Consider the following 27,204-nt stretch of genomic DNA (forward strand, 5'->3'; position numbering starts at 1 on the left):
CCTAGCCCGGACCCCGGGGCTCCGAACAAATGCCGGGACGGATAGCAGGGAGGAGCCACGGTGGCTCCCAGCCCTCTATCCCTGCGGGCAGCAGAGGATCCAAAATGGTGCCCTGCTCAGCGTCCACAGCCCCTGCCACCCTCTCTGCCTCCACCAAATCAGCAGCTCTCCCTCAGAAGGCAAAATCGGGCCCTACCCTCGCTCCTGGCTGGGTCCGGACAGCGGAGGCTCCACCATCTGGGGTGAGTTATTCACCATGGCCCCCCCCCCCAGTCACCCTCCAGCCCTGCAATGCCTGAGTCCAAGGCTTCAGCGTGTTCTTTAGGCCACGATTCCCCTGCTTCCTCCCCTTTGGATGGTGAGATGGCGGCCATCTTTTTTAGCCAGAGTAGCAGCCTGGAACCTGCACCTGAATCTGACAGCCCTGCTCATTCACCAGCAATCCTTCCGGATCCACCACAATACTTAGGTGGTGCAACCCTAATAGCTCGGTTTGCTGATTTACTGCAACTGGATTGGATAGAGCTACAACAAAATTGGCGGCTGACCTTAAACAAGAAAATTCAGGAATTAGGCCAACGCCTGGACAATATCGAGTCTAAAGTTGATGCGACAGTCCATAGTGTATCCCAAAATTCTAATATGATTACCGACTTGCAAGATCACTTGGAGGAAGCTTATTCTAAAATTGATGATTTGGAAAATCGGGCCCGGCGCTACAATTTCCGCATTCGAGGGCTCCCTGAGTCAGTTAAGGAGCTCACTAGCTGCACACAAACCCTCATGCGGTCTGCAGTACCCGATATTGACGATCTTCATACAGAAATTGATCGTATACACAGAGAATTGATCCTCCCTAGACAGGGAGGCCCTCCTAGGGATATCATTGTCAAGCCACACTTCTTTCAGGTCAAGGAAGCGGTTATGAAGTATAGTAGGGAGACTCTGGATTTGGAATTTGCGGAACCTAAGATACAAATATTTGCAGATGTCTCTCCGACCACTATCCAGAAGCGGCGATCTCTTAAGCCACTACTTTCCCACTTAGTGCAGAAGGATATCCAGTATCAGTAGGCCTACCCTTTTCACCTACAATTTCAATGGAAAACCTTACGGGTTCTCTACATTTCAATATGGCGAAGAATTGTTACTTCAACTGGGCATTATTTCCCGAAGCCCTAGATCCCATTCCCCAGCAAGGTCTACATCTTGGCCTCCGCTGCTTTCACCATTGTGGACTGCTCCAAATTCTGGGAAGACGAAGTCACCGAGATCACCCAGAAAGAATTCTTGAGGTTAACACTTAATTTTGTGGGGGGTTTTTTTTTGTGGTTTTTTGACATGTGGTGGCTTTTCAGGGGTTCCCCATGAACATTGGCTACTACTACTCGGGTGCTTTGGGAGGATTGGGGGGGTGAGGGCGGGAGGGGTGCGAGAGGTATTATCTTTATGTACATATCTGTATACTATAACAGGGGGGGTTTGTTTTTTTGGGTTTTTTTTATCTCTTCCTCTCCCCCATGCCGTCCATGAGGTTGCATCAGACCCGTCTGCTGACTACAGTATGAGAGGGCTCGGTTATTCTTATATTGCACTATGTTATTAATGGGTTATTGTTCTTGTTGGTGTCGGGGAGCGTCAGTGGGCCCTGACTCTCCCCTGAGTTGTCTCTTTGGGTAGATCCATTCCTTTACAGGGCTATAGCCCTGATACTACTGGTATATTGTTTGAATTGATTATATTATTATGTTTATTACCATTGGTTACTCGACAAGTAACCATTGGTTACTTTTTACTTCTTTTTTTTGTTTGAACTCTCTTGCTTTTTTTTTCTTTCCTTTTTTTTCAAGGGTCAGCAGTCAGTATCCCTGGATTCTTTGGACTTTTCTTATGCTCCGAGAGCGGATGGTTTTCATTATATATAGTTCCTTAGTTGTTGATTATGTCTTCTCCACGGTCTAATAGCAGATCTATCCATTTACTATCTCACAACGTTCAGGGGCTCAATTCCCCCTCCAAACGTATAAAGGCCTTTAATTCATACCGCTCTTTTGGGGCCGACATTGTTGCCCTACAGGAGACACATTTTCCCCCTTCATTCACCCCAAGCTATGTTCATAAAGATTACCCTGTTTGTTATTTTGCTAATGCTACAGAGAACAAACGGGGGGTTGACCTTTGCTTGTCTCGCCATCTGTCATTTGCTGAATCTAAAATTATCCGGGATAGAGAGGGGTGATATCTTCTGGTGAAAGGTCACTTAGGAGGACACCTATTCACTTTTTAAATTTACTACACTCCAAATACCAATCATGTGGACTTTTTTTCAATTTTTATTGAGCTCCATGGCCTCTGAATTTGAAGGTGACGTTATTTTGGCTGGTGGCTCTAATTTAGCTTTGGATCAGATTTTGGATCGATCGTTCCCGAACCACCATGCTTCAGCCCCCTACTAGACAGAGTCATAAGTTTGCCCAGCTATTGTATTGTTATGATCTTGTTGATGTTTGGAGAGAAGCTAACCCAACTTCTTGAGATTATTCCCATTACTCTAGGGCTCATACTTGCTACAGACTCCTTAAAGCTAAAATTCTTTCCACACCTTGGTCTGACCACGACCCGATTTCTATAACACTTTCATCCTGGATTCATGGTAAGACTGCTTATAACTGGCGCCTTAACGAATCTATTTTGGGCAATGTTTCATATTGTCAGGACATTTCCTCACATCTACAAACTTACTTCCTACTCAATAAAGCAGAGGATACGAACCCGGCTATTAATTGGGCAGCCCATAAGGCATTGGTTAGGGGGTTTATTATTCAACTCTCTTCATGACTCAAAAAAGCCTGAAATGATCTGCTTCTCACTAAAACTCAAGTATATACTGACCTGGTTACCCAGCATAAACGGAATCCCAATCCAGACCTGTTGGTTAAACTTGATCAAGCCCGATTGGAACTTAATCTATGCCTTACTACTACCGCTGACATACAGCTATGATGGTCCAACCATAAATTCTTCACTTGAAGGGATAGACCAAGCACTTTATTGGCACGCAAGTTAATCCCTAAACACTCCCAAACGTCTCTCCCTAAACTCAGACTAGATAATGGCACTTTATCTCAAGATCCCAGTAAAATTCTCCAAAAATGTCATTCTTTTTACAAGGATCTGTATTGCTCATCTCAGAGAGATGTTTCTTCTTCTCCCGACAACTTTTTGAGCTCTGTTGCGCTTCCTTCCCTTCAGGAGGCCCATAGGGAGTCGATGGAACAGCCTATCTCTTGCGAGGAGATTCGGAATGCCTTGAAAACTCTTGCCCCTCATAAATCCCCAGGACCAGATGGTCTTTCTCATAACTATTATAAAGTCTTCCCTGATATCGTGATTCCACATATGGTCCATTATTTTAATTTACGGAATGGGGGACTTGTGCCTCCTGACGAAAACAAGGCATTCATCAGTGTTATCACCAAACCCCATAAGGATGCTACTTTTAGTCTCCAATCGACCTATCTCATTAATTACCTGTGATCTAAAGATTCTTACTAAAATCCTGGCTTTACGCCTCCACAAATTTTTGGCTCTTTATGTTCATGACGACCAATCAGGATTCATCAGCGGTCGACAAACATCGGACCAAATTCGTCGGACTTTGGCTTTATTGTCAGCTGTACAATCCAATTGGGATAAATCCTTACAGAGGGAAGTCTTATTGTTATCACTAGATATTCATAAACCATTTGACAGTTTATCATGGGACTATTTATTTCAGATGTTGGGTAGGGTAGGGTTTGACCCTTGTTTCACGACATTGATACGGGCTCTATATTCTAACCCTTCAGCTCAAGTTTCCATTCGTGGATATAAATCAGCCTCCCTGTCTATAAAGCGAGGTACTAGACAGGGATGCCCCCTTTCTCCCTTACTATTTGCTTTGGCAATGGAACCACTCGCGATTGCTATCTGCGCTGATCCCACTATTTCGGGCATCCTCCGTGGTCAACGAGATCATAACTGTGCCTTATTTGCTGATGATGTCCTCATGTATATATCTAACCCTTGAACGTATTTACCTGGTCTCCTCCACTTGTTTCATTGTTTCTCTGTGGCCTCTGGTCTCACTCTTAATTCCTCTAAAACAACTGCTTTATATATATCTCCTTACCTGATTCGGAGGTCCAATATCTGCGGGACAACTTCGACTTTCAGTGGGCCTCTCGTTCTCTCCCTTATTTGGGGATTCACCTCACGAACTCTATCTCGTCGTTATATAGGACCAATTATCCCCCGCTATTTAAACGACTCAAAACTGACCTACAAGACTGGGAGGATCTTCCCCTATCCTGGTTTGGTAGAAGTAGCTCTATTAAGATGACCTTTTTACCGAGATTGTTGTACTACTTTAGGACGTTTATGATCATGGTACCCAAATGGGAATTGTTGCTATTACAAGCAGCAGTCTCTAGATTTATATGGAAAGGAAAACGTCCTAGGGTTAACAAGTCAACTCTATTTTCCCTAAAAAAGTATGGCAGTTTGGGACTTCCTAATCTTTTGATTTTTTTTCAGGTGGCTCAAATGGCACAGCTATCTTGCACTACCGCTAGGGGTTATGTTCCCCAGTGGGTTGGCATCGAGGCCTTATCTTGTCACCCTTACGCTATTGGTGCTCTCATGTGGCTCCCTAGTCGATTGCGTTCTCCTATCCTATGTCCTACATTGTCCTATTCATTAATCGTGTGGGATAGATGGCGGGCACGCAAACCTCTCTGCCTCTACATACCCCATTAGCTCCAGTTTTTTATAACCCTGAATTTGTTCCTGGCTTATCACCATCTGCATGTCAATAGTGGATGAATAAGGGTTTACTGCGTATTGGAGATTTCCTGAATGGACTTCGTCCTCATTCTCTCCAATGCTTTTTGACAAATTATCAGATGCCCTCCAGTGAATTTTTCTGCTACCATCAACTTATATCTTTTATTACTAGTAAACTCAAATTACTCGTAGAACCTTGCACACTTACTCCTGTAGAGATCTCCTGTGGGGCTACTGGGATGATGAGAGGTCGTTTGTCTATTATCTATGCTTCCCTTGTCGATCCACTTACTAAATTATCTTACATGACTCAGTGGGAAAGGGATTTGAATAGCTCACTAGACCTGGACATTTGGCGGAATATGGCCCATACTCTATCAAAGATTTCGATTAATGCTGCTCTTATCGAATCCAATTATAAAACACTACTTCGCTGGTATCTAGTTCCTATATGCCTTGCTAAAATGTTTTCATCAGTATCACCTAATTGCTTTTGAAATTGCGGACAAGAGGGCACTATGCTCCATATCTGGTGGAAATGTCCGGTAGTGAATAGATTTTGGATCCGAATGTTTAACTTCATTTACTCGGTAACAGGAATTAACATTCGTAGATCACCGGAAGTAGCTTTATTTCATTTGCTCAAATTATTTTCTCCAATGAATAAGAAGACTAATAATTTCAGAAAAAAATTGTTTTGCATAATAGAATTTAGGTTTACATAAATATGTAAATCTAAAAAATGAATAAAACAAATAATCCAGGATTATTTCTAAAAAATAAGGTGCCATAATCAACCTTTTAAAAAGGTTATCCTGGTTTTTTAATTTGTTTTTCATTTGCAGTAGTAAACAGACATTGTGCAAGGACAGTGCCATTTTATGCAGATGTATGCTAATCACACTTTTTCTCTTTTAATGGGAAAATAATTTAATCTAACACTTCTATTATAGACAAATTAGCCAGATCTCTTAGCCCTCTCATAACTAAGTGATATAAGCTTTCCAACCACCTTACCCAGGCATGCCATGTGTTTACCAGCTAACACTGTATGCTATAGATGTGCCTTTCTCAGCCTTTTCAACACAGAGGAACCCTTGAAATAACTTTCTGGTCTTTGCAAACCCCTGCTAAAAATGACTATGCTTCTTACACTTGTGGTTATTGGAAAGAATTTCCCCCTTACAAATAACTAAACAGATCAATGGTGTCAGTGGGAACTTATCGGAGAGGCAGAAATTGGTCAAGGAACCCCTCCCAACCTCTGGGGGAACCCTGAGCACTTACTGATTATTTGGGATGCTGTCCGAGGCGCGCTGGAACATATTATCTTCATATAGAGTGTGTTTTGACTTCTCAAAGGCTAAGAGTCACATTCATTGTGTTTAAGCACATAAATGTGCCTTAGTTGAAGGAGCGCTTGGGAGTTTTACATGTTTCAAGAGCACCCTCTTTTGGAAAGGATTACACAGTGGTGGAAATGTTTGCATGGACTTTGTATTTATGTTGGACTTTCATTTATATTGATCACTTTATTAGCGTGGCATATGTTTTATATTGTTTAGATATGTAGGGTATACCCTGTACCCCTAACAGTGTCTTGATAGAGTATTCATACCCCTTGAAATTTTCCACATTTTGTCATGTTACAACCAAAAACGTAAATGTATTTTATTGGGATTTTATGTGATAGACCAGCACAAAGTGGCACATAATTGTGAAGTGGTAGGAAAACGATAAACGGTTTTCAACATTTTTTACAAATAAATATCTGAAAAGTGTGGCATGCATTTGTATTCAGCCCCCTTTACTCTGATAAATACAGTCCGCCCGTGTGCAATTTAATCTCAGTATAAATACAGCTGTTCTGTGAAGCCCTCAGAGGTTTGTTAGAGAACATTAGTGAATAAACAGCACCATGAAGGCCAAGGAACACACCAGACAGCTCAGGCTTAAAGTTGTGGAGAAGTTTAAAGCAAGGTTAGGTTATAAAAAAATATCCCAAGTTTTGAAAATCTCACGGAGCACTGTTCAATCCATCATTCAAAAATGCAAAGAGTATGGCACAACTGCAAACCTACCAAGACATGGCCATCCACCTACATTGACTGGCCAGGCAAGCAGAGAATTAATCAGAGTAGCAGGCAAGAGGCCCATGGTAATTCTGGAGGAGCTGCAGAGATCCACATCTCAGGTGGAAGAATTTGTCCACAGGACAACTATTAGTCGTGCATTCCACAAATCTGACCTTTATGGAAGAGTGGCAAGAAGAAAGCCATTGTTGAAAGAAAAAATTATATTATGACTGTAGATTTAGAAGTATAATTCCACTTTGACTGAGAACGAGCTACCAGCGTAATTTTAATTCCCTAATTTCAGAGTTACTGCTGAAAGATTAATAAAGGGGGGTATTTTTTTACTGGGTGTAATTACATATTCTATGTGAACTAGACAGTTTAAAAAATTTAAACTACCTTTCAACTTTCAAGGCAAAGCAATTTTAGTTTTGCAGCATTTTGTTTACTAAGCTTTATATCATTTTAGCTTGGTTATTACTAATAAATGCTGTGTATTACATTACAAATGAAGTGGATTTGTGTATGCCAATATTTGAAATTTATTTCATTAAATTGATGTACTTGTCTAGAGTACTGTATACCAGCGCAAGTGAGCAATCTGCTAATATGCTGTGCATTACGTTTTATGCACGCACATTACCTCTCTCATATCTGTCATTATGCCTTCAGTGATAATAGGAATTACTTTCTTCTGCTTAGAAGATGTGAAAGTCTTGGTTCCTTTATAATGTAATCCATAGGGGGAAGTATTGGAACTGATGACAGTAATCTTGCCTTCTGGAATAAATTCTAATACAAGCTGTAATTTTTCCAAGCACTAGCAAGATGTCTTATATCAGCATGCATATTCTCTGTGAATGGTTGCATGCTAAAAGAAAGAATACTATAAATTACATTACATTTACCGTCACTTAAATTGTATCTCTATGCAAATTATTCTCTATGTTTTGGATAGTGAAGGCATGGGTTAGACCTTCTGTGAAGGTTTTATAGCTTTTTGTGTCCATACTGGGGAAATTGACCCATCTTTGTGTACTGGTGACCATATTTAGAAAGAAAATAAGAGGAAATCCAAAACTTTAAAGCTTTCCCCAGAACAAGAGGAACAGGGAAAACCAATAGGGACACTTGATCCAAGAAGTTTTGAAAGAGGGGAATTCTACTACCTTTGGGAAATTTCTTCTACCTTCCTCTGGGACAGTAAGTGAATGGATATTTTCCCAAAGGTACACAGACAAACAAAAAAAACTGTCAGGTATTTAAACATTTCTCTACACTATCCAAACTTTAAAAGTACATTGTGACATTACATACACTTTAATAGATGGTTTTATTTGCCTTTCTGTACAAAAGTAAAATTTATTGAATGTTAAACTAACTTTCTATTTCATGACTACAATACTCCACTGACTGGGGATGCTGGCACTCATAACTGAATAACAGCACGTCTTCACTTTCAGTGAGATTTCCAAATCATTAGTTCATCTTTATGAACACAATTATCTAAAAAATCATTTTACTATTGGGATTTTTTTAACTTATAAACTTTTCTATATGTGAAAATTGCTTATGCTTTCTGGCATCAGAAATGTATTTGTTAACACCAGAAGACCAAGAATACACTATAGATATGATGAATACAAGCTGTGTTGATTTTATTTTTTCTTATAGTATCCTGCTCGAGTAATATTTCTTTTTTCTAATAGTCATTACATATATTTTTATGTATTTTTATTGATATTTCAAAAATAGCAAAAACAACAAAAATACAACTTGGCATGATTAACATAATGTAGTACAGTGCTTACATAAGGGCATAAGCATGAAGAAGATGTGTGAAAATGACACTAAAAGTATGAGTATTACCATTTCTCAGGCAGTGCATTTTACACATGCTCTATCTGACGTGTTAACGTGGGAACAAAAATACATAAATAATACATAACTAAATGGTTCATGAATTAAAATACAGAGAAGTACAATGTTTATGTTTGTTGGAACTTGAAACTACATGAATGAAATCTGATGAAATCTATCAATTTGATAAATATATCCATTCCAGCAGCTATGTATTGAACTGCTTGCACTGGTTCTTTCCCCCTAAGGGCCTTATAAGCTAATCTCCTTTCCACATGTACATATGCACACATAAAGTGTGAATAGTGGGATGGCCTTGTTAAAGAGAAACTACGCTGTTGCCATAATGTACAAGTTTGTACAGCATAAATGCACATTATGGCATTACCTTCAAGTGTGCCCTTATCCAGCAATGCAGCATCCTCAACCTCATCCTCAGTATGCTCATCCTCACAGCATCCACGAACACTGACATGTTCTGCCAGTCATCTTCTGAATCTGTCAGCTTCTGATTCCATCATTGAGCAGCCACTGATAATGTAGGTCCTGTGCATTTTTGTTGGAGTTGCCTGGCACATTTCTCAGTGTCTTACAAGGGACTGTGAAAAAAATTCTGATTGTTCTTGAAATAACACACAATTTTGAATTTTTTCCCTTACTGAACAAAGTACTGAAAGACCAGCCCTATAAAAAAATTATATTTCAAACTTGAAAATGATTCTGGTTCCTAATATATGTTGGGAACTCCAGTGCCCCAGTATCTCTATTTCCAGTTTTACCAACAACCATAACCATTACAAAGGCAGTTAACGGTGTTGCCTTTTCCTGATATTCTTCATTATACACATAATAAAGAAATAATCCCTAATAGCAATGAGGAGGGGGATAGAAAAAAAAACTTCATCAACCAGTGAATACAAAACACTAACAGCCTACTTGCACATTTTCTGTGTGCTTGTGCCTATCTCAACTACACCTTGAGGAGTGAAAGCTCAGTTTACATATAACAGATTTAAAGTGTAAGTCGATGCAAAGAAAAAAAGAGAAAAAAAACATATGCAGTACATCTCTGCATTGCGTGCGCTTTGTCCTGTGTTCTGTTAAAAACCTTTCAAGTACAGTACCTGTGGATCTGTCAAAAATGAACCCAACTTTTAAAGCTGAAGTTTAGGCCAGTAATGACGTTTGTACCTTGTCATGCAGACAGCTGGATTGTAGAGAAATCTTAACTGTAGGACTTTCAGTGCCATTGGATTAATAGCTTCAGGCTGCCCCTCTGTCCTTTCCCTCCATTGAGAAAACAATGAAAGAACTTTCTTAATGGAGGAGAAGCAGCAGCTCAACCCAGTGGCCATAGACACACAGCATGTCTTGGTCCCATCCCCCTCTCCCTCCTTACAGGATTTGACAGTGGCTCTCTCTGCTCTCAGTCAAGCCTGTGATGTAGGACTCAGGTAAGTATTTAGGGGGGGAGGAACAGCTATTGAAATTTTTTTAACCTTAATGCATAGAATGCATTAAAGTGGAGCTCCATCCAAAAGGGGAAGTTCCACTTTAAGGACTGTTCCCCCTGCTCCCTGTCCCCCACACATAACAGGTCCCAGAAGACTATGGGACCATTCACAATGCGCGGCACTACTCACGCATGCACAGTGGGCACCAGGCTGTGAAGCCACACGCTGCCACAGCTGGGTGCTCACACTTAAGATTCTGGCGCTGGGGAGAGAGGACGGCGTGTGCGAACACAACGCTGGATCATTGGACAGGTAAGTGGCGGTTTTGTAAAAGTCAGCAGCTACAGCTTTTGTAGCTGCTGACTTTTTTTTTTTTCTTCAGAGACTGGAGCTCCGCTTTAAGGTAAAATAAAACCTTTTGACATTATAACCTCTTTAACAGTTCTTGGGTGGGGTTTGGAGCACTCACACTACACAAACAACCTGGACTAAGGGGGTGAACCCTGCCTGGACTCATTTAAAACTTCTAGTGTTAGTGCATAATTAGTTTTCTTCTTTGACAAAGTAAAATCAATACTGTTACTAAAGGACCATCTGTTTTTTGCGGAGAGATCTTCAGTAAGGGTCCAATTAGTATTTACATCGGAAATTCCATTTCAGGTGAAAAAACACTAGATTGCAATCAAAGTGTGCCATGTTATATCTTGTAAAAGAAAACTCTGCTATGGTAATAAACATGATATACAGTGGCATGTTGCAGTGTCATTCATTTTGATTGATGCCCCAAAACACTAATACAGTAGTGGACAATACACCTGCTCTGCAGTGCACCATGATGCACAAACTGTGCATTGTGTTGTTCAGAAAAAATTGTGCTTATCAGTTTTTTGGCTGCTCTGTGGTATGTTGGCAGACCATTTAAAAACACCACAATCCAAAAATAAAGTGAATGTGTCCTAAAGGTAACCTGTAGGCAGAGGTTGTTGGAGGTGGCACTGCTGGCCTTCTTCTAAAATTATAGACTAGTGGCTTGGCTAGCACCGATCTGAAACAAGCATGTAGATCTGAAAAGTCAAATCAGTTCGTCAATGGCTTAGAAAGTACTGAAGGCACAGAGATCAACAATGACAGTCTCCATCTTTGTTCAAAAGCTATTCAATAACCCACACTATATACATTTATGTTTTCTAGCACAAACCACTTTTCACTTCACTTTGCATATAAAGAAGTTATGTATGAAGTAAATTTACATAAATCTGAAAATTATAACTGCTGTTTTCTTTTAGATTGTCATCCACAGTGTCAATACTGTGTTGCCAATTTACATGATACTGGAAGTGTATGTTTAAAATGCCAGTTCTCCCGATATTACTTTCTTGGAGACCGCTGTATTCCAGAATGTCCTGCTGGGTTTTATGTAGAGGGAAGAAACTGTAAAGGTAAGACACAAATGTAAAATGGCCATTCATCTTATGTATACCTTCAGTGAGCCCTACAGACATGAGAATCTTAACTACTTCATCCGGTCCATTCCCCCTGGACTTCAGCTTGCATAGAGCACAAAAAGTTCCAGCACTGATAAAAGAAAACAATTATGACTCTGGGCATGGCTAAGGCCTCAAGTACACAGATGTGTAAAGGCTCCAGAGTCCTCTAGTATAGAATCCCTGGTAATCTTCAGGTGCCTTAGACAGATACATATGAATGGCTATACATGGCCATACTTGTATAAATTGAGATGGTTTCTGAATTAGCATTTGTTTGTGCATGCATGTAAAATCCATATTTCCCCAAGAGCACAAGCGTCATACTTGGTGAAATACATCGAACATGCTTGCATTGGTTAACATGGATGGATTTTATGCTGGAGAACTTTGAAGCCTCTATAAGTCCATGTGCCCTTTGACAATACATTACTATTCTGCACTTTGCACTATCTGTATACACTGTGTGCACAATTATTAGGCAAGTTGTAACTACATTGCTCTCAATCAATCCAAAATGTTAATAAGCCTCAAACCTGAATACTTAAGAAAGTAAAAGTGAGATTTTGTCTTACTTAGGAGAATATCCATGTGTGCACAATTATTGTGCAACTATTAGCATGCACAATTATTAGCAGAATTATTATGCAACTAAATCAAAAACTAAAAATTTTCCCATCTCACTTGTTTATTTTTATCTGTTAAAGTGAGAATAATAAACAATTCAAAATTTACAGATAAACATTCCTGATATTTCAATAAAACAATCAGTGACCAATATAGTCAACCTTCTTTTCAATAACAGTCATAAGCCTTCCATTCATGGAGTCTGTCAGTTTCTTGATCTGTTAGTGATCAACTTTTTGTTCAGCAGCAACCACAGCCTCCCAGAGACTGTTCAGAGAAGTGTGCTGTTTTTTTCACCGTAAATACCCCATTTAAGAAGGGCCCACAAGTTCAATAGGGTTTAGGTCACGTAAGGAAGGGGGCCATGTCATTATTCTTTCATATTTAAGTCTTATAATACTTTGATGCATACGATGGAGCATTGTCCTGCATAAATACCATGGTCTTCCTGTACAACTTCTTGAAGAAAGTATCTTCTATAAACTAGCAGTAGGTTTGGGAGTTGATTTTGAGTCTATCTTGAACCCAAAAAAGTCAAACTACCTAATTTTTAATAATACCAGCCCATACCAGTACCCCACCTCCACCTTGCTGGTGTCTGGGTCGAAGTGGAGCTCTGTGCCCGTTACTGATCTAACCACGGGCCCATCCATCTGGTCCGTCAAGAGTCACTCTTATCTCATCATTTCCTAAAACCTTCTTCAGATATTTCTTGGCCTAGTCTTGACATTTCAACGTATGTGTCTTGTTCAGTGATGGTCGGGTTTCAACCTTCCTTACCTTGGGCATGTCTCTGAGCTCTGAACACCTTGTTCGTCTGGGCACTCCAGGTAGTTTGCAGTTCTGGAATATGACAGCACTGGAAGATAATGGGTTCCTGGTAACTTCACGTTGATTCTTCTCGAATCTTTAGCAGTTAATTTGCGTCTCAATGCATTTCTTGTGACCCCATTGACTATTTTCAACAAAGCGTTTGATGGTTCTGTGATCACACCCCAATATCTTAGCAGTTTCAAGAGCTCTGCATCCCTCTGAAAGACTTTTTACAATTTTTGACTTTTCGCAGTCAGTTAAATCTTTTTTTTGGCCCATTTTGCTTGAAGAAAAGAAGCTGGTTAATAATTATGCACACCTTCATATAGGGTGTTGATCTCCTTAATCCACACCCTCCCTCATTAGACAAATACACTTCACCTGATATGCTTAAATTCAATAAGCATTCAAGGTTATACAGCTTGGAGTTGGACAACTAAAATGCATAAAAATGATGAATTGGTCAAAATTTTCACTTGCTTAATAGTTGTGCACAGAGTGTAGTTTAAAATATACCTAACACATTAAGCTTATGTTTGTATAACATAAACACCATTTGACTATGTAATGAGAATATCAAATGCTGTGTGTTACAGGTGTTAATTGCAATGCAGATGCAATTGCTTAATTATAATACATCTAACCTGTTTAACCACTTGGCAACCGTGCTATAGCCAAATTACGGCTACAGCATGGTTGTCCAGTTCTGGGAGGGCGTCCTATGAAGTCCTCCCAGAACGCGCCCCCAGTGGCGTGCACCCGGCGATCTCAGGGTAAATACAATTGCTGGTTATCAGCTGCCTTTTCTACTGCCGATAACTGACAATTGTCAGAGAACAGATCGGGACTGATGATTAGTGCCCTGATGATCAGTGCCCAGCAGTTCTGCCCAGCAGTGCCACCCACCAGTGCCCAGCATTACCACCCACCAGTGCCCAGCAGTGACACCCACCAGTGCACAGCAGTGTCCCCTATCAGTGCCACCATCAGTGCCGCCCAGAAGTACCTAGCAGTGCCACCCATCAGTGCTGCCCAGCAGTGCCACCCATCAGTGCCCAGCAGTGCCACCAGTCAGTGTCACCCATCAGTGCTGCCCATCAATGCCACCTATCAGTGCCCATACGTGCCGCCTCAACAGTGCTCCCTCATCAGTGCTGCCTATCAATGCCCATCAGTGATGCCTATCAGTGCAGCTTCATCAACACACATCAGTGAAGGAGTAGAATTATCTGATTGCAAAATTTTATAACAGAAACAAAGAAAAACTTTTTTTTCAAATTTTTTGCTCTTTTTTTTGTTAATAGTGAAAAAAATACAACACCCAGTGGTGATTAAATACCACCAAAAGAAAGCTCTATTTGTGAGAAAAAAATTATAAAAATTTCATATGGGTACAGTGTTGCATGACCTCGCAATTGTCATTCAAAATGAGACAGAGCTGAAAGCTGAAAATTGGCCTGGGCACGAAGGGGGTATAAGTTCCCAGTAGGCAAGTGGTTAAGTAAACTCTTGACTTGCTCAGTCTACAGAATAAGAGCAGAGTCTGAGAGTAGAAATAAGAATGCAAACTAGGTATTGACCCTGTAGCTGGTCAATAAGAAATAACAGAGCCTATGGCACACACCAATCAATGAGGAACAAATCATTAATCAAAAATCATGCTTGTGCAATTTAGTGTAATTTGCCAGGTCTAAAGGGTGGAACTGATATGTTTATGCAAATATCATAACTAGAATGTATTTTTGCTAATTAGTATCTTTATTGCTTAAACTTCATTTTCTTGATTGCATTTTTGTCTTCTTGCATCTTGGATTTTGGTGATACTTTATCAATTATTTGTCTCTGTTTGCTTCAGGTTGTCACCTGTCTTGTAAAGCCTGCAGTGGTCCAGACCTAAACTCGTGTACTTCCTGTGAGGATGGTCTTGTTTTGTCTCACAGTGGCATGTGTACTCAGATTTGTGCTCAAGGTTACTACCAGGATGGAAATGTGTGCAAGGGTGTGTATCTCTGCTGTTATTAGCAGCCCAGATTTAAATAATTTTGTAGACAGTATTTAAATTAAAAGACTCATGCAGGAAAAGGTAACTGCAAAATGTATCTTAGCAGCCAATCAGAATTCTTTTAAGTACATTTGCTTAGAATACGGACATTAATCTACTTAAATATTCATGTTTTAAAGGGGAACTAAACTGCATCTAAGCACCACAAACTAAAAATGCTATTTAATTTGTTTTTAATATTCCATCCATCCATGTCTCTTTATTTTGTTTTGCTGAGAAATCACACTGAAAATCACCCAACTTAGCATTTCTGGTTGATGCCATTTTGAGTAAAAGAGCAAATGATTCATGTAGCATTTACTTCCTGGAATCCTTAACTCAGCCCTTAGCTCAGGCATGCAGGCAGGAGAGTGTGCTTTAGCTGAGAAAACCCCACCTGAAGATTCATGAGATGTATGACATAATTTTGCTTAGGCCTGGAAACCAGGAGGTAACTGAAGAAATCTAAACGAAAGTTTAAAAGAAGTAAATATAGTATACTGTACATACCTATCTACCTACAAATGCTAGCAGCATAAGGACTAAAAATAGGCAATGTTGATTGAGAGAGTTTAGTTCCGCTTTAAACAGTAAAAGAGACCATTCTCTGCACAATCTCTCTGGCTTCTTGTACTGCAAAGTAATTTGTTCTCAAAAATCCTCAGATGACACATCAAAGAATTAAAGTTAGGTTTTGGTTGGTGTATAGCAGCACAGAAACACCTGCTGGAGAATGAATTAAGCTTCCTACACCATTAACTGTCAGGAGTAGCATGAGCCACATTAGCAGAGCATACAGACCTGTTTCAGAGTAAAATAGAAACTAGGTCTGCACCTGATTAAAGAAAAGAATATGGCAGTTTTCTATATAGAAAAACTGATGCAGATTCCCACCAGATAAGACCCTGTGGTACAGGATGAAAGCTGTCAGCAGACAGCTCATATCCCTCTCTCTCTGCCTGCCTGTGATTACACAGCATAAGTAGAGACTACAGGGTTAACAAACCTCTTTCTCCCTCTGCTCTGAGCTGAACGGGAGGTTATGGCAGGGAGGTTGGAGCAGGCTGCTTCAGCCACAGAACAGAGAACTGAACGCTGCTTATAAACAAAGGGGCTCTGCTCCATGTTCTAAATTTAGAAGAGTTGTGCAAGTTTGTGCTTGCACGACTCTTTGTTAATCCCCCCTAGTGATTATTTATAGTAGAAGGCTGTCTGGCTGACTAGATTCTGGTTCAATAGAAGGTTATGGGGGAAAAAAACTAAGATTTCAGTGCCTCTGTTGTCATCTTTAAAAAATAATTTCTCCGCCATGCCTATAGCTACAAAGGTAAATGAGGGTTTTTTTTTATAGTGCCTTTATAGTTTGTTTATAATATGTAAATATTTTATTGTACATAGTTTTGGCACAGATTCCTTTTAACTGAAGTGATAACAATTTTCTGTTTGACCCTGATTGTCTGCTGTTGGCAAACTTTGCTTTCTACAGATTTATTGCTTGAATCACAGCTGCAGTCAGCCTTTTTTATTATATTTAGTGAAGGAGAGTGAGCAATAATACAAAACCCACATAACCAATTACTTTTTTCCTCTTTATGTAAGAGCAGTGCCACTTTTTAGGTAAGGAAATGAAACTTAGCACCAGGCTAGCAGCAACAGTAGTAGATTTGTACAATTAAAAAAATTAATTCGCTTTGTACATATATGACATTAATATTTTGGAATCTTCCTGTAGATTCAGCCAGTAGATTGAGCTTCAATCTCCTCTTCACATTGCTAAGCTGCAAATAGCCCCTTGATTACAGGACTCAAAGTAGTTCATTCCAGTGGTTCATCCTTTATGAGACAGTAAGGAGGTTTCACTCAGATAAACAAAGCCTTAAAGGGTTACTTTGTGTGTAAAAAATAGCATATAGAAAAAAGTAATATAACATATACAATTGCTACACAAGCCATATTGTAATTTATGTTATGAAAAATCCTCTTTCCTTTTCAACTTGCAGTGCCTTAGTTTTCTGTAAAATTCAATGCAGTATGGCAACCAGGAGGTGTTCTTTACACAATGCCTCCATACATGTAATTTCCAGCTTGCATGATTAACTCTGCTTTAAGTCATGCTTTGAGTATTTTCTTCAATAAAAATTTCATTTTTGGTGAGATACTCCCTAAGGGATAATCCCTTCAAAAGGGATGTAGACATTGTAACTTTTTTCATCAGAACACAAAGTGCATCAACAGATTCAAATGCATTAGTCACTCCCATGCAGAATTACTCTGTTCCGGACATAGTCTAACATAGAACTATTCTTTTAGAGCAGAAACAGGTAGGAATCTACAACAAAGTTTGTTAAAATCCTTGCAATGTACATTGATAACCCACATGGGATTGTTGTTTCTATAAAAAAGCAAGCTATGCTTTTTGTCACTTTAGCTTGTTTCACAGTCGTAATTATTGTGTTGCGTCTTTGAGAAAATTGTGCATCAATTTTGTCTTTAAGTTCTTCTGGAACAGATATTTAATACATTTCCTTTACTCTCCAAACTTCTCCAAATATAATATCTTCTCTGTCTGTAATACTCTGCCACTTTGTAGGAGAGGTGCTTGCACCATTGCGCACCTCACCAACACATACATAATTCTGTCACTCTGTTCTGCCATATGCCAAAAAACAAAAGGACACAGCGCCTCTAAGTGTAAACTGTGTGACAATATTTAATAAGAAGGTAAGTATAACAACTCACATCTTGGATAATAAAAACAGGCTCATAGAGAAGTAATGTAAAATGTCTGTAGCCAGATGTAGATGACTGATCCAGAGAGGATTGAACCTTGGTCCGCCAGTAGGTGGTGCTTCATCAAGTAGAGCATGGATGGTGAAGCCTGGCTGGGTCTCCAATATGTCCGGAGTTAGTCACGTTGGGCGTCTGATGTCATCGGGGTGTGACACGTTTCTGAGCATGAGCGGGACCAGAGTCGGCCGGCGTGCTCTTTCCTCAGGCAGGCAGACGTCTACAGAGGTTTTACATCACTTCCCTATGAGCCTGTTTTTATTATCCAAGATGTGAGTTGCTATACTTACCTTCTTACCTCACAGTTTACGCTTGGAATTGCAGTGTCCTTTTGTTTCTTCTATTGCAGAGTTTTCTTCACTCCATCGCAGCCTGCCCTTAGTGCCTACTGGATTACCCCTGCCCACATCGGAACTTATCTTACTATATACATGGACTGCTGAACCATGTGCCTGTCATTTTCCTTGTACAGACTTTTTTTATGCCATATGTCACACTACCACATTTCAATGAAATTTCAATGAAATTGGAAGAAAAAGTAAACAGTGCAACTCATCATTACGACATCGGAGCAGCTCCTTTATGGTGCACACCGACAGTTGAGGTATAACGCAGGTGTGAACAAGTCCTAATACACATTGATAGGATTATTCCCATTGAGTTAGTATTTTCAATATATTCCTTTGAATGTCTATAGTTCCTTTGAACCAAAAACATTTGAATGTCTGTAGTTCCGCTTTCAGAAAACCTTTAGAGATCTATAGTTCCCCTTTCAGAAAACGTTTGAATGTCTATAGTACCCCTTTCAAAATAACTGTCCAGCCCTAAAGTGTTTCTAAAGGTCCAAGTTTTTTTTTTACCTTAATGCATTCTATGCATTAAGTTAAAAAACCTTTGGCAAGCAGTTCTTGGCCTCCAGCACCCCTTATACTTGCCTGAGCCCGATCTCGATTCCACAATGTGCACGAGAGCAAAGGCTCTCTTCATTGGACAGAGAGGCAACAGCGGGAGCCATTGGCTCTTGCTGTCAGTCACAGCCAGTGAGGAGAGATCAGTAAGAGGGTCCAAGCTGCCTCTATGTGTCAATGGACACCCAGAGCCGGCTCAGGAGTGAACATGCACAAGTGCCCTCATAGCAAGCGCCTTGCTATGGGGGCACTCATCAGAGAACAGGAGCTAGGAGCGATAACAGGAGACCTGAGAAGAGGAGGATAATGGTTGCTCTGTGCAAAACCACTGCACAGAGCAGATAAGTATGACATGCTTGTTTTTTGTTTTTTTGTTTAATTTACCTTTAAAATTACTTTAAATTCAGTAGCATCCAGCCATTATGCCAGAGAAAACCTGGGATATAAAAGACCATTAAAAATAAATTAAAACTTAGTTCATTAAAAGTATTATTTTCTGTGCATTCTGGAGGATTTTCACATGTATTGTATGCAGCATGTCAGTCATAGTTTTTCACATAGAATTACCTTATTGTTTTATGGTCTTTAAAGGGCTGACTGAATCCATGCCCTGCTTCCCGTATATATTGAAGTGTACTACTTTGGGTTGTGATTTTTTTTTTTTGGAAGATTTTTAGTAGCAAATCAACAGTAAATATGACTTTCTGCATCTTGTATTGTAGTCTTGCCAATAAAGAATACTTTATTGTAAGACATACCGTGACTCCTACCTGGAACCTTTGTTATCTGTTTCTTAACAGTGCAGCTTATTGTTGCCTGAAATAAAAGATTTATGTTTTTTTTTTTCTGAACTGCTGTTTTCAGGTTTGTTCTTTTAACTGAAGTGTTCTTCCATGAACCATTAGTTCTGAAATACCTTTTTGTCGACAATGAGAAATGTGGAGTATGAAGTTAAGAGGAATAGCCAGATCTTATAGTGTTGAAAGACAAACCAAGAATTTCATCATAGAAAACCAGTTACTGCACGGATTTAGATTAACAGTGGCAGACATCTGAAAGACTCCAATATTTCTGTTTGCTATATGACTGCAGATAATTGTTAGTTTGTTCTGTGGCTAATCTAAGAAGCAAGGTAACCTTTGGCTGATTTGCAAAGTTCTTAAAAAGTGAACATTTTTTAAAGTTAATTTCTGAAATATGTTTCAACAATATCATGTTTTATGGGAACGGTTGACAGCTTGGTCCCAGGTTCCATGTCTTTACATGCAGAGCAATTCAATTTCTGTCCCCTGTTATATTCTGTCCTCACGTTAGATTTCTGTGCCATGCATTTCAGCTTAAAGAGTAACTCCACTTTTGTTCATCAAAAAACATTCCCCCTCTGAGAGACCAATGTACATTGCAGGGATTTTAACAAACTTTGTTGCAGATTCCTACCTTTTGTTGCTTTGAAGAAAAGCCATCTGTGTCAATGTGCACAGTGAACATGAATGGAAATGACTTTTTCATTATTAATCAGCTGATGCAGTTGCAGATGAGGAAAGTTGCGGGGTCTAAATTTGTTTGGATTTGATTAACCGTTTGGGAATATTTCACCAAAAATGAACTATGTGCTGCAAAGGATGCGTAAAATCTGACTTGAATCTTAGTGCAGACTTCTGGGAAAGCAGCAAGCCAATCACACATGCAGAAAATTACATTTCTGAGGGGCATTCTGTACACCAACTCTCTGGAACGTCTCTAGGTCGCCATATTTTATTGAATTTTAGAGAAATTTACATGCTGCAGATTGAAAAGGAAAGATAATTTGTAATAACATTAAATAACAATATGGCTTGTGTAGCAACTCTATATTCTATACAGTATATATATTTTTAATTTGCTGTTTTTTTTCCCAAGGAAAGTGGCATTGCCCTTTAAGGTATAAGCACCCATTGCCTTTATGCTTTTGTTTACCCTGTTTGCTCATTTTATAGCAATGTTTTATATCTGTTCTTTATTTCCATCACCCCTTTTCGCTGCTCTGGCATTTTGTTTTCCTTTTATTTTATCTTTTCTTTATCATCTGATTGATTTCTTCTGCCTCCACCATTATTCTTCTTTGATACCATGGTGATGGTGTGTCGACTCAAGATGGTCTTACATGGGCAGATTGGCTCATACTGAAACGTCTGCATCTAGGTTGTAGGATCTACTGCTGGTTTGTCCATCCTTTGTGATGTCTGTATCTGACAGATATGGTCATTCTGTGGGTATGTTAAATGTTGTTATCATACTGGAAACAACAGCAGTGATTGTTCAGAAATGAACAATAATACATACAATGAGAAAATTGGAAAAAAAATAACGCTTTCGAAGAGATCATCTGATAACCCCATCATTAGTACACGGCTTTAGGGAGCCGATCAGGATATTTCATGCGAAATTATCCAAAGGCACAAGCATGAAAAATTTTCATGTGTGATGACAGAACAATTTTTGTTTAATTAGTAGAGTATTTGTCCATAAAAATTGAGGGACCAAGACCGCCCATGCTCATAAATGAAAGAACACATTACAATACAATATAATACATTGCATTACTTCCGAAGTTGTATACTCTCTTTCGAGAATTTTCATAACTTTAGTAACCTCTTCATATTTGATATGAGACTAGCATGCAAAGAAAAATGGCCGTTTTTTCGTCCGATATTCTCATCATGTGTATGAGGTTTAAGGAACCATGGTTAAACCATAAATAGTTTGTTCTACCATCTTAGCTGTTTGATATGTGGGTTCAATTCATTAAAGGATACCACATGCGATATAAAGGTCATGTGACCCTGTCAAGAGAACCGGAGAGCGCACAGAGGCAGATTGCACATAACCCAACATGCTTTTATTGGGGGGGGGGGGGTTTGGGGCTCAGACAACAGTTCCTTTAATCCACAGATCCACACCAGACACAGCAACACAGTACAGTTCTCTGGAAGGCAATATGGAACAACAGGGGTATTTTAATCCACAGGGTTAGTCCACACAGGAGGCTCCAGGCAGGGATGGGTTAAGTCCAGGCAGGTTCACGGAGAACAAGGGGTTAAGTCCAGGCAGGTTCACAGAGAACAAGGGGTTAAGTCCAGGCAGGGGATAGATCCAGGCAGATTCACGGGGACAGCAGAAGATTCCTCCACAGTGCAGGGATTCCAGGCAGCACAGACAGTCCGGGAGATGATGAGGAGGACGGGGGATGGTCGGGGAATTGTCAGATGAGAGAAACTGGCACTCCGCACAGCCTTCCCTCACATACGCAGCCAGGAGAACACACGGGGGTTTTCCTTGCTCTCTCAAGTATAGAGCTATGTGCCTTGTTGGTAACCGGAGATTTCTTGTCGGGTTACCATGGCAACGGGCCCTGTCTCCCAGGTCTCCATACCTGCCCAGGGAGCTCAGGAATTTGTGCATGAGGGGGAAGGGAGGAGGGGGCCTGTTTATGGATTCCTTCAGCAGGAGGTCAGACTGCAAGCCAGGGGGGTGAAGGGCTGCTGAGGGCTGCCTGTGTCAGGGACACGGAGGACTAGAAGTCCCAGCATGGACAGGACAGACGAGTGAGGGGCTGCTGAGGGGTGGGAGGTGGCAGCCAGCAAACCTGGAGGATGGGGAAGGAAGGACCAGCTCCGTGACAGACCCATTTTTCAGAAATATTGCATGAGATAATAAGAGTCAATTCATCAAAGTAAAATATCAGATGTGAGAAATCATTAAACTCAATTCACTAAAGAACACACACATTCATTATCACCTGACAGTAGGCAGTCAATAGTTCAATGTACAATGTACAAAATAACAATGAGGGTAACTCTGCACTGGCCAGTAAAAAAAGCATACAATGTATTAGTGTGGAAATGTTCTTTCCTGAGCTCAGGAATGAAAATAAATTGTAACATTTCATGAGGGAGATCATTCTGTGAATGAAAGCACACTAGAATGTTTTCAAAGTTATATTTCTGTGTGTATTTATTTCTTTCTCTGGTGCAGTGATAGCATGTAAAAAAAAATTGTGAAAAAACAACACCAAAAATAACACTACATTTAAGTGATAAATATAGCAAAACATAAATATATAATGCATTCCCTAAATAATGCATTTTTGCTACTTTTGAGATAAATACCGTATGAGATATTTCAGTGTTTTTCAACCTTTTTTGTGCAAAGGCACACTTTTTTCATGAAAAAAATCACGAGGCACACCACCATTAGAAAATGTTAAAAAAATTTACCTCTGTGCCTATATTGACTATATATAAAGTAATTCTCTTGAATAGGAATCAAACACAAAGAAATTATTTTATAATTACTTTATTATGAAATAATAAAGTATTTTATAATTGGACCCGGGGGCCGGACCAAGAGTAGATGAATGATGTGTATGTGTCATCCATAGTAAGTATAGTAATATTCCCCCATAGTAAGCATAGTAATTCATCCCCCATATAGTAATTCATCCCCCATAGTAATTCATCCCCCATATAGTAATTCATCCCCCATAGTAATTCATCCCCCATAGTAATTAATCCCCCATATAGTAATTCATCCCCCATAGTAATTCATCCCCCATATAGTAATTCATCCCCCATAGTAATTCATCCCCCATAGTAATTAATCCCCCATATAGTAATTCATCCCCCATAGTAATTCATCCCCCATAGTAATTAATCCCCCATATAGTAATTCATCCCCCATAGTAATTAATCCCCCATATAGTAATTCATCCCCCATAGTAATTCATCCCCCATATAGTAATTCATCCCCCATAGTAATTCATCCCCCATAGTAATTCATCCCCCATATAGTAATTAATCCCCCATAGTAATTCATCCCCCATATAGTAATTCATCCCCCATAGTAATTCATCCCCCATAGTAATTCACCCCCCATATAGTAATTCATCCCCCCTATAGTAATTCATCCCCCATATAGTAATTCATCCCCCATATAGTAATTCATCCCCCATAGTAATTCATCCCCCCTATAGTAATTAATCCCCCATACAGTAATTCATCCCCCATAGTAATTCATCCCCCATATAGTAATTCATCCCCCATAGTAATTCATCCCCCCTATAGTAATTCATCCCCCATAGTAATTCATCCCCCATAGTAATTCATCCCCCATATAGTAATTCATCCCCCATAGTAATTCATCCCCCATAGTAATTCATCCCCCATATTAATTCATCCCCCATATTAAGTCCCCAAGCACCCCTGTGTCAATTCACTTACCTTTGCTCCGCGCGTTCCTCTCGCCGTTCCGGTGTAGCATGAAAATCTGTCTCCTATGAGGATCTGTCCCCCTCGACGTATCTGCGCATGTGCCAGTTTCAGGCATTAGCAGCCGATCGGCGATCTCCGGCACATGCGCAGATACGTCGAGGGGGACAGATCATCCTGACAGTATCACGCTCCGCGGGCCGTAGTTTGCCCATTGCTGTTCTAATGATTGGTCTATTTGTGAGCCGAGGCCACATGTTACGGATGAAATTGCAATTTTTCCCACGGCACACCAGACAATATCTCACGACACACTAGTGTGCCGCGGCACAGTGGTTGAAAAACGCTGAGATATTTTTCTCAAAAATTCATCCAGTATTTATCGCTTAGTTGAATTGACACCATGATTAGGTATCTAATCGCCTTGAATATCAAATGCAACCTATTTATCGGCCAACTACTAGCATATCTTCCATGTAAGACCTTCAGTTCTGCACTTCCTTGTCTTTTAGCCCTTTGTACGTCCCTTGTGTTGTATAGGGAAGATTCCAAGAAAATTAGAAAGATACCCTTTCAGAAAAGGTCGCAGATATAAACTATGTAGCTTATACACAACTTACCAGCGCACAACCAATGAACAAAAACCCTACTCGTCTATCCCCAGAGGGGAGCCATAGTTATTTCTTCATTGGATACTTCCATATTACCTCTTGTACAGCATAGAGAAATTAAAGCCAGACTTCCAATCACAGCCCACACTTTAAATACACTTTAGCTCCTGTAAAAGTTGTGTGTCTCAACACTTTACATGTCAGTGGCTTTTAACAAAAGTTGAAGCGCGGGTTGCTTTCTCTACTTTGCTTACACTATGCATATTCAAGGAGACAAGGACTAAAGCAGTGTAACTTTGAAAGATCGGGAGTCATGATAAAGTATAATTGCAAACACGTAAGTACAAAAAATGCATTAGAATATTTTGGTCTGAATAAATATCTTTCACAAATGTATTAGTGAAGTGATAGACACTAGGAAACCTCTGTTTGACTTTACTGATATGCTAATTCAGGTTTTTAGATAGATGTCTGCTGAGACGATGCTAGGAATCACATCAAAGTGATCGAACTGAGACGTAACTCCTGATCCAGCAGTTGGTACCCACCACTCTATAGCATGCAGTATTTTTAATTAAAGCATAAAGTTTTAATGGATGATTTGTTATTCTGTTAAGTAGTCTGTCGTTAACTGTCATGTTTCCTCTCAAACAGCGTGTAACAGCCAATGTTTAAGTTGCAATGCAGCAGAGGGATGTTCTACATGTAAAGACCCAAATAAAGTTTTGCTGTTTGGAGAATGCCAGTATGAAAGCTGCACACAGCAGTATTATCTTGACTACAGTACCGGATCATGCAAAGGTAAAATTAGTATATTAAAGTCTTTTGAAAATATACTTGAGACTGCAATGCACTGATCACTGATTGTTTCTGCTGTCTTGCTTAAAGTATAACTATATAAAAACTTTTTTTTTTTTTAGTTTTCGATAGAGTGAAGAGGGATTATAACTCACCAGTTTTTATTGCTGTCTGTGCCCCTGTTAGTGAGATTTACCCTCTCTATTTGTCCTGTTTACCATTCTCATCAAAAGTGAAAATAAAATAAAATCCCACAGTTTGAGTTGACACCCTAACACTAAAAGAGGGGAAATCTCCCAATCGGGACACTAGTTCTGGTGACCCTGGTGACATCCCTGGATTCCCACACTTTAGAGGCATTTCCACTCACTTCTTCTTTTGTCAGGGCAGGAAGGGAAATCTCTTCTATGGGACACAGACAGGGAAATAAAAAGATATGGGTATAGGCCCCCACCATAAGGCCCCTTTCAGACGGGGTGGATCTATCAGAGTAAGATAACAATAAAAATGAGCGCTCTATACATAAAACCTGCTGAACATTCGAGGAAACCAGATAAAGCCTTGTGCAAATAATGTAAACAATAATATGCAGCGCTGATAGTCAATGAAAGATGCCTGATAAGTAACGCAGTAAATAATGGTGAGTATCAATCAGTCAGTGACAAATAAAGTTGGTAGTGAAAACACATTAAATTCCAGTCCTGTGATGGTGCTCCGCGTGCATATGATACAAATGCGCACTAACCAGAAACGTATTTGAAATATGCAATGGATATAAATCTCATGAAAATCCCTCTTCTCTGGTCAAGGACTGGACTGGAACTTATGGTGAAGTACTGAGATCTATCAGAGTGATCTCTCCGCTGATCCCCGCTGAGCAGGCGGATAACAGGTGTCTGTCCACTAATTTCAATGGGACGGTCTTTTTCATCTATTGTCTGCTGACACCCGCCGGTCCAAAGAAGTCTATGGATGGACCAATTGGGTCTGCCTGAAAAACGGAAAGCCGAACCCCATCGGTCCGCTAGTATGAAAGGGGCCTTAAAAAAATTTGACTTTAGTTCTACTTTAATAGCTGAAATTTGTGAAAAGTAATTTTGTTTACCCTCAGAAGAACAGCTGCCTTACCTGTTCAAATAATTTTATAACTAATCCGTATGATACATTTAGGAAGGCATAACAAAAGCCAGATTTTATCATAAAGCAACAGTAGTTACTAGTTGAGCTCAAATTAAGGTAACCGATAGTTAGGCATGGGCTGACAAACATATGCCAAAAGTAATTTTGTGTTTGTGAGGTTTTTTTTGACCGTCATGAGTCTTTGAGAACTGCTTAGTCACAGTCACCTGCCTTTTCAATAATAGTAAAATTGACAAGCGTATATACACTTTCCAAACCTAAGCTGTAATTCTTTAATGAATAGGCTTTGGTGATTATACATGAGGATTATTGTGTAGGCGAAGTTGTCAAAGCCTCATAATATAGTTAAATGTTGGATGGAAAGCATTACAGCTTAGTTTATAGATTTTGTTAAGAGTTTCTGAAACTAGCCTATGATATTTTCCAGATAAAATTACTTCAGGTAGAAATAACTCAGTAAACAAATCATTCAAATCATTTTGAATTCTATATTTCCATGTTTTTTTAATACCAGTACCTGTATCAGGCTGTGAAAC

General features: G+C 39.7%; 1 protein-coding gene across 1 annotated transcript in view; it reads left to right on the plus strand.

The window, feature by feature from the left end:
• The window catches only part of FRAS1 (Fraser extracellular matrix complex subunit 1), a 680,896-nt gene that overhangs the window by 361,788 nt on the left and 291,904 nt on the right, over window positions 1–27,204 (plus strand). Inside the window, exons 21-23 of the mRNA XM_089676214.1 lie at window positions 11,500–11,652; window positions 14,993–15,136; window positions 25,385–25,531. Coding sequence (XP_089532340.1) covers window positions 11,500–11,652; window positions 14,993–15,136; window positions 25,385–25,531 — 444 coding nt within the window. The remainder of the gene's footprint in view (window positions 1–11,499; window positions 11,653–14,992; window positions 15,137–25,384; window positions 25,532–27,204) is intronic.

This window comes from Staurois parvus, unplaced genomic scaffold (assembly GCF_062004578.1).
Source record: "Staurois parvus isolate SC_StPar_1 unplaced genomic scaffold, SC_StPar_1.0 ptg000013l, whole genome shotgun sequence".
NCBI classification, from domain to species: Eukaryota; Metazoa; Chordata; class Amphibia; order Anura; family Ranidae; genus Staurois; species Staurois parvus.